Below are 13,640 nucleotides of genomic sequence, written 5' to 3'. Positions count from 1 at the left end.
TATTAATACATAAATATTACTTTGATGATTTTTTTTTAAATTGAGTGGGGGTGCCATATGGAACTCTTACCAAAACACCCCAAGTGCTTGGTCCGTATACTTATATAATATATTATTATTTATTTATTTATTAATAATGGCAGTTAACAAATACAAAACAATAAGCTAATAGAGTCGATACAAATCGAAAAAAATAACTATATTTCAGTGTAAAGGGTACATTACCATTTACACTGTATCCACTTGACTGTTGGTTTCTGCGCTCTTCCTTATCGTAATGTGCCATGTCGATTCCAGTGTATGGACCTGCCATAAAAATTTTGCTTTCTCTTTTAAAATCCTATTTTACCAGTAGTGGTTCGTTAATCTGTTCGGGTTTCCAACTTCTGGTGATTTTAAACAAACAACAAACCTGGCAGACAGTTTAACTATACGATGAGTTAGTTAGTTAGTTGTATGATCCTACTTTTTTAATTCAGCTACTAAGGCAGTCAGTTGAAACGTCAACTACAGCACGACCAATAGCAGCTGAGCATAAAAGTTGCTTAGGAACGTGTCACATGAAAAGAACTTGTGTAAGCTGTTATCTCACTGAAAGAAACAATATACACGTACAGCCCACCTACACCACTGTATCACTTATGACAGCTAATGTTGGTAACGAACGTCATCACGGTGATTTGCACACGTGTGTACAAACACATCGGTAAACGTTAATGTCATAAAACATGTATGTCAAACGTGATGAAACAATGGAAATTACATTTATGTGTCAATCAATACCAATTAATTCAAACTACATACGTATGAAAAAAGTAGAAATAAATAACATATCTAAAAGTATAAACAATTACTATATTTTGTGGCACTTAGACAAAACAACATAAACAAGTAGTTTATGCGTGTTTTTAAAAGTTTTGAGACGATTTCACTGGATAATGAAACACCGTTATTATAAATGTACGACGTATGTGTGTTTGCATTCTACGTTCTCCGGAAGAATGTACACGTAGAAGTCGACTGCATGATGTGGCAATTCCCCGTACTTTCCACCTTTAAGCACGTGATAAGGACATGTATAGAGGGTCAAAGTTGATAATGTACTGTACTACGAGTAGTTATTGTGAAATCCCCGTTCTCGTGATGTTGTTGCAATCGTTGTTTTAACGTTGTTCGCGCAATGTATTTATTTCCAATAGATAATGAAATCATAAAGTAGTGCTAAAATATCGTATCTCTACAGTTACAAATACGAAAAAAGGCGTTGTTTTAATGCTGTATTGTCTTTTAACGTTCATGAAGAATAATACAGCTAAGCCTAGATGAAATGAGAGAACAATTAACTTTTCGTACCGGTTTAACTGAGTATATATATAAATTGTAAACTAACCGGTTTAACTGAGAAAATATATATATATTGTAAATCATTCCATAAGTTTGTTTGTTTGTTTGTTTAAGAGTAAAGCAACATTGGGCTATCTGCTGTGTCCACCGCAAGAAATCGAAACTCGAATTTTAGCATTGTAAAGCCGTAAACTTACAGCTGTCCCACTGGGGAACATATCAGAGGATGTTCCATTTCCAATATATTTATTGGCTTTCATTAACAAATCAAACTCATTAGTGTCATACAACTGTTTCCAGGAAAAACGAAGCATTTATCGTTACAGAGCTATGCGCGTTTTTAAAAGTACTTTTCATCCGGGTTGTACGTAACCGGTTACACTGGTTTCTATATTTTATTATTTCCCGGCAACTGAACAGTATGAGCTCCCTAATTTATAAAACTATACTTTGTTTAAACTGTATTTGTTTGTTTGTTGTTAAGCTCAAAGCTATACAGTTGCATCGAAATCCGGTTTTTAGTGTTAGAAACCTTCAGACTTACCACTGAAACAATGGGGGCTTATTCGTTGAGTTTCGCGCAAAGCTACTTGAGGACCACTGCACTAGCCGTCACTAATTTGGAACTGACAGACTAGAGGGAAGGCAGCTAGTCATTAACACCCACCGTCAACTCTTGCACTACGTTTTACCACGGTAGAAAGGTCGAGCATCTTCGATGATGCATTTTGATCCCTTGACCTACAAGTTAAGAGTTCAAAGCCCTAACTGCCAGGCCATGCCAGACCCAAAAACAATGTATATAAGGAGTGTACCATACTTTAGTTACCAATTCTCTTCCCCATTGCTGCGAATACAAAAATGATTCACACAAAGTAGGTAAAGCTTGATGAATTATATCAAGACACACGGTAGTGTGTCGTGCGGCCGAAAAAAAAAAGAAACTAAATCGCACAACACCCAGTGGGTTATTAACAGGAATGAAAAGTTTGGATTTTTCAACAATCCGTATAATTGCCCCATTAACCAAAAGTATCCCTGGTCTCCTTACCTTACGTGCTAAATTTCAAAGAAATCGCTTTAACCTTTATCGTTTTACAGCAGGCCAAACTTAGCCTGAAATTCTTCGTTTTACCCTTCGCACCAGTGAAAAAGAAAAAAAAACTTCCCATTAATTGATTTCTTTGCAATTTGGGACATAGCTGGCCTATATATTTCCCTAGCTTGACAGTAAATATGTAGTAGCTCAAGTATTGTAGAAGATATGGGCAAAAATTAAGCCAAAATCTCGTAAATTTTTGTGTTTGTTTGGAGAAAAATTGGCTAACTCGATCGCGCTGAAATTTCTACCACACATTACAGTATTATAAAAATGGATCGTTTTTATTTTATAAAAATCGAACGCGAAATCCGGAAGTTATGAACCCAAAACTAACATCGCGTAAAACTTTTCACACGATTTTTTGCATCAGACTTCAAACTAATAAAAACGCTTCCCTGTACCTGATTACTATCGTTTCTGGCATATGGTTATCATATTTTATGATATCACTTTATCTACCATATAAAACTATCCAATGAACACGACATCTATTAAAAAACAAGCATGGCTGAAAAAAGCGTGGACAAAAATAAAGCAACTGAAAGATATTAACTCAAAGTTATTGAAGTATTGAAGAAACTCACATGCAATTATAATGTCTCCAAATTTAATAGGTGCTGGATGTTAATTATTCCAAACTATACCTGAGTATCAATTTTATGTCCTTTGTGGTTAATTGTACCTAATGTACAACAAAAAAAGAGTGATATCTAATCAAAAACAACATAGCTGTAAAAAACTGTTCTGTCAAAAAACATGCATTACAACAGAGAGATGGGAAATCAAAGTTTGCAGCCAAAATGAAAAAAACTAGAAGAAATTACACGGGCCGCTGTTTTTTTTGTTTTAGTTGTTGTTGTTTTTTTATTTATTTATTTTTGTCGGTGTGTGGGTAAACATAAAACAGCAGCCCATGTGATTTCTTATATTAGATATGCATATTCTACAAATTAGAATTAGGCCTACCACATTTTTTCACACTGCATTCCTTATTTCATGCTTTAGGGATTTACAAGAATTGGAAGAGTTTATAATAATGGTGTTATTATTATTATTATTACACCCACAATATGTTCGCCATATCCATTGTCGACGGCAGGTTTCTCTCTATCCAGAGCTGTTCAGGAAGACTGAGACACAACAAACACAATAATGGTCGGTGTACTATTTATATAAGCAATTTGTCACAACAACATTTGTTATGGTGTAAAAACCTTTTCCAATATTTTCCTGGCAATTTCGTTCATGAAACATGTCCTCTAGCGGAAATTTAAACAATATCGGGATCTCCTGAATCACGTAATTCACAATAGCTGACACGATATGTAAACAAAGCCGATTTCGATAGCCAAATATTTTATTTTTTATTATTTCTAATAAAGCACATTACGTTATGAGGATCACTTTATTCAAACTAAATTTTCTGGACTATGAATTATAAACAGCTTTTTTTCAAGAAATTCTAGTACTGAAACTTTTAGAGCTCATTTTCCACAACTTTTCAGGATTTCGAGAAGCTATGCAACTCTGTAATACCGTATATATACATATACAAGTCTGAGTGTTTTCGGATTCTTCGTTTAACCTTACACTCACATAGCATCAAGATAATAACATCTCAAATCAACAAAAATCCTTCTACTTAAGCCTTAAAATACCTAGAATTACATTTGGTGGAGTCAAAACAGAGATTTGTAGTCTGAGTAAATAATGTCTACAGTATGTCCAGCCTTGTTTTCTTACTTTTTTTACAATCCCTAGTTGCACATTTTTAAATTCCATTTTTTTATTTATCTTGTTTGCTAGTTTATGTACGCTCAACTATGGACAAATGATTACTTGATATGTTAGCTATTTTTATACATTGCAATGATAATAACGTGGCTAGTAGCTAGCTGATACGGTACTTGATGATTTAATGTAGCCACTGACTATTTGATCGCATAAGTTCGAGATTTAAATAGTTAAGCTGCAGCTGGGGATTGTCATAGAGATTTGTTTGAGAATATAGTGAGTATTTATAGTTTCTGTGTAACTAAATTCTCTATATATAATGTGTATCAATGGGCAAATGTATGCCTAGACTAAGACACAACCTTCACTAAGCGCGAAAAACATTTTGCCAGTAAAAAAAGCTGCCTTTTCAATTAAAACACTAAAACATCTCTTACAACGCTAGAAACCGGGTTTTGATACCCGTGTTGGGCAGAGCACAGATAGCGCATTGTGTAGCTTAACTTTAAATAAACTAAAACATTGCCCTAAATAAACCTTCGTGCCTTTTAAAGTAATTATTTTACGAATGTGTGTAATAAAATTTCATATTATGTGTTTTGTTTTACTCCTTCACCTCATACGTAATATACGGTTGACTCCCTAAAGATACCGATTTTATAGCGTACAAAGCATTGAGTATTTATATGTTACAGTCATCTAATGTTCATCTATTATTGGCTGGTAATTCCTGTATCACTCCGTACTTAAGTTTTTTAAAGGGTCATCAGATATTTGGACGAAGGGGTAATGATAACATCGTTCACACTAGAATTATGATCCTTTTTAGGATCATAGAAGAAATAAATCAACTTTCAATACCCCTACGACCTTTGCAATACCTTATTTACTATCCTACAAAAGGTTAGGGTGCAACATACCAAGTTGTTTTTGTTGGCAAGAGAATAATAACAATAAGAATTATAAACAGACCGTTTTGAGAGGATTTTCTTTTTCTTGTAAGTATAACATGCGTGTTTTGTGTGTTTGTGTATTTTATATGTGTACAGTCGTAGCTGTCAATAGTAAAGGTTTTAAAGTGTTGTTTGAACTGAATATTAACTGTTTAAGGAGCTTTTTGCCCGAATATTCTATTAGGGTTTTGTGCGATTCCCTGCGATCCCTATTATGAACCACTATCGTGGTTCATGATAGATATTAAATTCATCTGATCGATCTATCATGACGAAATACTGACAGACGCTACTTATGTAATCTTCTTTGGTTTTGTTGGTTTGTTTTCTTTCATGTAAAGCTACACAAGGGTTATTTGCACATAACTGTCCCTAACTCGGAACTGATAGTTTAGATGGAAGGCATCTAAGAAACAGCATCCCCAGCCAACTACTGGATTAGCTATTAGTGTCTGAATAAACAGTGTAATTTTTGATCATCTCACTTTCAGAGTACCCACAGCGGTGATGGGTCGCGAACAATGATTCCTGGCATTCACAGTCTAGAGACATTAATCTCTAAGCCACGCTTAGCCCCAATCTTCTTTGGGGAACGCTTTCATAGTTTAAGACTGCCTAGTCTTCAAACTTCCTACACAGATTAAAGTAAAAAAATAAATAAATAAAAGAACTCGTATGAAAGCCACACAGTCGACATAGACAACAAAACTCCGAAAACTTGAAATTACGCTTCTTCAGACATATTTTTGAAAATAGTTCATGACAAAACCTAAAATCGAAAATTCAGAGAACATTTAAACTAAACTTTTTAAGAAAATACGATTGTTCATAAACAGCTTTTATTTATTCAAGTTTCAAGAAAACGAAAACATTAAAATAGAGTTCTTTAACAAAAATCACAGAATTTCATAAAACAACCATAAATAGTAGAACGTCGTACTCGGGTTTCTTACGTGTGACTTGTATAGATTTATTCTTGCTCGAACATTCTCAGTTTGAATTGCATAGCAGTCACTAAAAACTGTACATTTGGTGAACAAACACAATGAACAAAATCGCAATTAAATGAATATTTGATAAACAAAATCACCATACCCATATTATTCCGCTATAAGTTAGTTTTATAAATATAACATTTGTAGTTATATATATGTATATATAAACACAACACTAGCGGATGCCTGTTCCAACAATTCAACAGTGACTTTGCTAAAAATAGTAATCAATAAATATAAAATGTGCAGTCAACCCAATCCCTTAGACCAGAACGTATATGCAATATTATTGTTTAGCATGTTGCTTACAACCGTCTTTTATCATTCTATATGTTAGTCCAATTAGGGAGATTGCATTGCGTTTGTTTTTAACCAAAGGAGACTGACTGCAATACACTGTTTGCAAAAATGTTTTGGTTTCGGTGCAATGTGTGCATCCAGCAAAATAGAGCATTATATGGCTGCGGAGATTTTTTTTCGCTGGATGCCATCGTTCCTTGTCATTTTATTGAGTGCAGAAAAGACCGCTACCGGAGTGTATGCTTTTCGACAGTTGTTATTTCTATAAGAAGTGTCAAAGGGAAGATATTCAAGTGAATTGAAATTAATGTATTCGACATGGTACAATACAATTATGCATGTATATAATACTGACATTAATATATATATATAAATCGAAAAACAACAAATATATTTTCGAACACGTTCCTCTCTTTATGCCCGTGGTGGGCAGAGCACAGATAGCCCTTTGTATAGGTTTGGGCTTAATAACAAACAATCAAGCAGTGGACAGAGGATGTCCCATTTTTTCGTGAAACTCCCTCACAAAAAGAAACATTTTTTCTTTCTCAGATTGACCAGCATATACGAAGGCTATTGTTTGTTATTAAGCACAAAGTTACACAAAGAGCTATCTGTGCTTTGCCCATCACGGTTTCTAGAGGTATAAGTCCGCAGACATGCCGCTGTGCCACTGGGTGCCATACGAAGACTGACAGATTGATGTTGGTACCAGTATGGAACTTTAGGAATTACAAAAATTGAATAATTTTCCTGTAATGTACTCTTGAAGAGAAGCATTATATATATATATATATATATTGTATGTTTAACCGAACAAAAAGCACATTTATTAGCAAAAGTAATCATATTCTACTTTTCTTTCCTTCGAATCAGCACTAGAAGTCTTCAAGATAAAATATCATTATAATATTATAGCTTGTATCACTGCTTCTTTAAAAAAATATTACTTTCATGCAGAGCTTTTGCATATACGTAGTGTAGAAGACAATATTTACTGCTTGTACATATCTCTGTGAGCTGCTTTGTCAACGTATGCCCCCCAGTGGCACAGCGCTATGTCTGCGGACTTACAACTCTAGAAACGAGGTTTCGATACCCGTGGTGGGTGGAGCACAGGTAGCCCATTGTATAAGTTTCGGCTTAACTTTAAACAAACAAACCTATTGTCAACGTATACCTTTCATACAAAAGGTAAACAGGTAATATTTTATTTTTTCAACTGTGAAGGGCTTAGCGGTAAGTCTGAAGACATATAACGCTAAAAATCTGGTTTCGATACCCGTAATGGGCACATCACAAAAAGCCCATTGTGTAGCTATATGCTTAACAAGAAACAAACAAATCATTTGTAAAGAAAATAGACGTTTCCAAATTTGGTAAAAAAAAAGAACCTTCGGAAACGATTCTTATTAACTTTTGATAAATGATCATGATCTTACGTTGATTGAATGTGTCGAAGGATATTACTTCAGTACTATAATAAACCTTCATATATCCTTTTATCTATTATATTGCATTTATAATAGTGCTAAGGCCCGCTGTGTATTTTTACATAGCTTCACTGCAGCAGCAGTTAATAATTTCATAAGCAATCAGTGGAAACTATAATATTTTGTTAACACAAAAAACAAAATTACGACTTTAAACATTTACTATTAATTAATATATTTATGTTGTTATTAGGTGTTGTTAGTCCATTCGCCAGGTATGAAAATATTGCGATTGGGGTATATCATTTATATATATAATATTTCCAAGGATAACTCTTCATTTCGAGCACAACGGCCATAGTCATCCAAACCGTACCTACCTGAGAACCACTGCTGTTTTGGTATTTGAAACTCTTCTGAATGAGGGAAGTAGAAACTAGAACTATCAAGTTGAACTGAGGCTGAACTAAAGCCCCTTGTCGGGGTAGGAGGACACTGTTCCATTGTTGAAGGCAATGGGTAATTATCCATTCTTGTTTGATTACTTACTGTCTTCGAAACCGCGAGCAGAAAGTATGATGTTTATTCACGAGAACGATATCTTAACCAACTTGTAACTGGGAGAGTCTATTTTTAACAATAAACGTGCCACGGATGATGTTTCATACATAACTGACAAAAACGAAACCTGCGCTGTTCCTCTCTGGAAAGCTTTCAAGAATGAAAAAGAGATATAAAAACAGTTTAAACTGCTTCAAGTAAAGCTTAAAACTATATATATATATATATATGTAACACATTTTCTACGACTGAGTGTTTTAAACCATATTTGACTTTCTTTGGTTAAGTTATCACTATTATTGCGCTTCGAACATACATTTGAGTTCAGCGCACACGTTAAAAGTGGAGATGTTGTTTTAAGCATGCAACCCATATTTTCACTTGATATAGACTATACTTAAGAGAATTGATTTTTTCGAGTTATACCGAATGATTAATATGATTATTTTACTACCTACTTTGAGAAATATGTAATTGGAAAAGTATAGACTGCCAAAACCCAAATGATAATCACAGTGAAAAACTAATCCAGATTTTTGTTTTACAGTTTTTCATTCTATTATGCGTTACATGCTTAACTTGAACAAGTATTATATGATAAATTAAAACAGAATAAAACTTTTTACAGAAGGCTTGAAAGTGTTGATTTTATGTCGATATGCATTGAAAAGTGGGTGAAAAAGCTGTGGCCTGACTGTGCAAACGACTTCCTAAGTTTTGAATCTGATATGCCTCAAATTCGCAACAAAATTGTACAGCTTGCACAACAGGCTGGTTTCAATGAAGTCAATGATCATTGACTTTATTTAAGATGTCTGAGAGCACTTTACATGTAAGAACTCTCTCTGGTGGAGTCTCTTCAGCAGCAGTACTTGCAGTCACGTCTTCTACTTGTTGGGTTAGCTCTGTGAGGTCTTCGTTTGTTAAACTCTACCTGGAAGAATTCAGTAACTCCTCTTCATCATCATCATTGACTTTATTTAAGATGTCTGAGAGCACTTTACATGTAAGAACTCTCTCTGGTGGAGTCTCTTCAGCAGCAGTACTTGCAGTCACGTCTTCTACTTGTTGGGTTAGCTCTGTGAGGTCTTCGTTTGTTAAACTCTACCTGGAAGAATTCAGTAACTCCTCTTCATCATCAAGCAATGGAACTTGCCTCTGAAAATGACCCATTGCAGCAGTGCAGTGGCAAGGAAGATGCAAGATGCGATTTCTTGATACCAAGAGATTTATAAAGAAAACAAGACAACTTATCATTACTTATTTCATTATGAAACAGTCAGCTATACCTGCACCTGAAGAGGAGGAGACAGATTATTCTCCTTTCTGCTCCTCTTCCCAGTAACTTCCCACCTCTCCCACACAGAGTCAGCTTCGAAACCATCACTTGTGCGTGTTATGTATAAATTAATTTATCTTTAATATACATTTTTTATTAACTAAATTTATTAATAATGTAGTTTTTCAGGTGATACTGTACATTAATGTATTTTGTAAGATATTATTGTAAAAATAATGAGTAAAATTATGTCAAATAGTCCATTATGGAAACATTTATGCCGTCGGAACATATCTTCCATGTATTACATATAAGTCAATGGGTTAGTCTGTTCCGTTTTTCGTTGTTCGTCGTGGCCCTCAGAAACGAATCCACAGGAATACCAAGGACTGGCTGTAAATGCATAAACATTCGTAAATAATAATATTTGGCAATTTAATAATGTATAGAATATACATTAAAGAGTGTTATGTTTAAGTTCATTTAACGTCGTTTTAGTTATACAACAGCGATGGTTTAACTTGATTTTGACCACCATGACATATCACGTTCCGTACGATAAGATGGACGACACTACGACTATACCCTGTTCTTTAATAATTTGTAAGCAAAATATGGTCCTAAATCACAAGTTAGGCTACGGTTTGAGTTATAAGGAGTGGTAAAAAGGATAGAATTTTCTCTTCATTTATTTCTTATGCATAATAACATATATAAACAAACAAGTCTTGTCGTTGTTTAATTTTTGAAGGTGGTTTTATCGTTTTTATGCATCTTTCTGAGTATATCAGATGAGCACAGAACTTTAGAGTGTGAAGTGCACAATGACAACTGCATGGAATATTTAGGGTGTGAAGTGCATAATGACAACTGCATGGAATATTTAGGGTATGAAAAGCATAATGACAACTGCATAGAATATTTAGGGTATGAAAAACATAATGACAACTGCATGGAATATTTAGGGTGTGAAGTGCATAATGACAACTGCATGGAATATTTAGGGTGTGAAATGCATAATGACAACTGCATGGAATATTTTGGACCAGAAGCGCTATCTACGGCTACAATAACAACTTGATTTTCTCATGACTACAAGTGAAGGCTAGAAAAAGAAGATGCAAGTAGTATCGGTTCGAAAAGGTATCCTAGAAACCGGGTTTCGATACCCGTGGTGCGCAGAGCACAGATAGCTCATTGTATAGCTTTATGCTTAACTTCAAAACAAACAAAGATATGTCATTTTGCGTATTTACTAAATGTTTCGTACATCGTAAAAAGGCCCGGCATGGCCAGGTGGTTAGGGCGCTCGACTCGCAGTCTGCGGGTTCGAATCCCCGTCACACCAAACATGATCGTCCTTTCAGCCGTGAGGGCGTTATAATGTGCGGTCAATCCCACTATTCGTTGGTAAAAGAAGTAGCCCAAGAGTTGGCGGTGGGTGGTGATGACTAGCTGCCTTCCCTCTAGACTTACACTGCTAAATTAGGGACGGCTAGCGCAGATAGCCCTCGTGCAGCTTTGCGCGAAATTCAAAAAACAAAACAAACAAACATCGTAAAAAAGTTTTAATCAAACTTTCACACGAAAATATTTAATATGACTATCTTTATTACTTTTACTTGGTTTGGAGACAATATAAAAGATATAATAACGAATAAAAAAGTCAGTGTATAAACTTACAGAAACCGATATCCTCAACTCATTTTCACACAACCAAAGCGGCTATAATATCACAACAGTTAACTCTTTACGCCACTTGGACCTCTTTGGCTTCTAAAGCACATTTTCTAAATTGTGTATCATATTAACTATTTGACACCATTTTTTTTTTTTTTTTGGTTAGAAAATCCCTAATAATGTTTGTTTGTTGTGTTAGTGTAAAGTTGCACAATGGACTTTCGGCGATCTTTCCACCGCAGGGAACCGAGTCCTTGATTTTCGTGTTTCAAGTCCGTAAAAATTACCGCTGCTCAACCGGAGAGACCCCTAATAACATGAGTCACATAAAAAGTTCAACAAAATGACAATTAATGCAATTAATCCCATTAATTATTACTGAGGTCCTCTGTGCATTTTATATAGAAATTCTTTTGGTCAGCTCTTTACATCGTGTGTTGTACCAGAGAAACATTTAACATTACTTAATAACATGCAATATTTGTATCCAAGGGCAGTGAACCAAACTGCCTTTAGGTGTTTTTGCAAGGTAACATCCACTTTACAGGAAGGAACCTACGACCTTATAATAGTGAAAACAAAACTGAAAATGCACACTTCACAGAAACAAAATAAAGTAGTTTTAATTAACTTCATACATTGTTATCTGTCAGAAGTTTTTTGATGTCAGTTTTATGAATGTAGTGGTATTAGTTTTTGATAACGTATGTGGTGTCATTACAATCCTGTCGTATTCCTATCGTGAGTGGATTATTGGAGGATTCTTTTAGTGAGATTAGAATTGTTCGGTTTCTCCGAAGCCCTAAAAGAAAATGTCTAAATAAGATTTGTACTGTGGTGCTTGTATTGAAAGCTTTTCCCCCCTTAAAAACGAACTAAACGTAGCCTTCTAACATAACATGATAAAGTAGAAAAAACGAAAACATAGGAATAGTGTGATGAGAGATCCCACACAGACTGAGCTTAGACCTGTTAATACAATAGTTATAGCATTTTAATTCAAACTATAAACATGACTGTTCCATTCGAGAAAAATGCTTGTCATATTTGAACTAACTATAATAATCATGGTTGAGTTTGAACAAACTATATAAAAATGTTTGTAAAATTGTAGGTTTAGTTTTTATAATTTTGTGATACTTTTTATAAATAAATCAATTTCTTTTTTATTCTTAACTTCGACTCCGAATTATGATATTTTGTTTTTATTTCACATTCATTCAGTTTATTCTAACATCGATACTGGTTAATATAGTTTGCACCAATTTCTTGTTTTCATATGTGCAGGATTCTAGCTATAAGGACGTATAAGAAATGATACTTGGAATCAATAGCAGGATCTAGATCTCCTAAACGGCCGATTTCTTTCTTCTATTTTCGATTTTCTCCCGTTTTTCGCACTGTTACGTATATGAATTTCAAATGGTCTGAAATTGAGTTAATTGATAAATTCAAATTTAGTAGTTAAATTGTACTTTGTATTTAGTAGTTACATAAAAGCCGATATATATAGTCAGTTTATGATATTTGTCAACAAGATTGATACACACAGTTTTCATTTTTAACACAAGTACGTTTTAATATACACACAACAATACAATTTACAATAACAGTTATTACAAATAGTTATTACAAACAAGATTTATAAACAAAAGTTTCACAAACTTACAAACAATTTAAAGTCTTCTTTCTAGTCTGGAACTTCCTTAATATCTTATCCATGGTTCACGATGAGCGAGTTGATTATGAGTTGATATAGGTATAATTCACTTAGTAGGGAGCTAGCTAGCCCTGTAGTTCTCGCTGAGCATACGTCTATTAGAGATTGAGTTTCCACCGATGACGTTAGGTAATGTTTTCGTGAAAGTATTAATGTCTGATGTGAATCCACTGAAGTTAAAAGATTCGTAATGTTCGAACTTTGTAAACATTCCTGGTCAAATATCTGAAGTTTTCCAATTGGTAAGCGTTATAACAATCAGTTAGCTTCCGAAGTTTTATAGCACACTGATTATAGCGAACTAATAATAGATACTCTCTCTTTTGGCGCGTCGCGTTGGTTATATTTATAGCGTGTGGAGGTGTTCTAGAAATTTCAGTTTTACGTAACAATACTGAACTACATTTAAGTGTTTATGTACATACATATATTGTTGATTCTTAGTCTCGAGAATCTTCTACAACTTTGGAGAATAGGCGGGAACTTCGCAATACATATTTAACAGAATAAGCCATGTATGTTTTTAAATATAAACTTAA

The 13,640-nt window shown here is 34.3% G+C and overlaps 1 protein-coding gene across 2 annotated transcripts in view; it reads right to left on the bottom strand.

Moving 5' to 3' along the window:
* Positions 1-13,640, bottom strand: part of LOC106476453 (band 7 protein AGAP004871-like) — a 64,288-nt gene that overhangs the window by 14,746 nt on the left and 35,902 nt on the right. Inside the window, exon 1 of one of the 2 annotated variants that reach the window (XM_013937122.2) lies at positions 226-933. The exons of the other annotated variant lie outside the window; for it this stretch is intronic. Coding sequence (XP_013792576.1) covers positions 226-313 — 88 coding nt within the window. The 5' untranslated portion in view covers positions 314-933. Of the gene's footprint in view, positions 1-225; positions 934-13,640 lie in introns of those variants that run through there. 2 annotated transcript variants of the gene reach the window in all.

The sequence above is a fragment of the Limulus polyphemus genome, unplaced genomic scaffold, assembly GCF_000517525.1.
Source record: "Limulus polyphemus unplaced genomic scaffold, Limulus_polyphemus-2.1.2 Scaffold155, whole genome shotgun sequence".
Classification (NCBI taxonomy): domain Eukaryota; kingdom Metazoa; phylum Arthropoda; class Merostomata; order Xiphosura; family Limulidae; genus Limulus; species Limulus polyphemus.
Note: the sequence above shows the minus strand (reverse complement) of the source record. Positions and strands in the feature narration are given on the sequence as shown.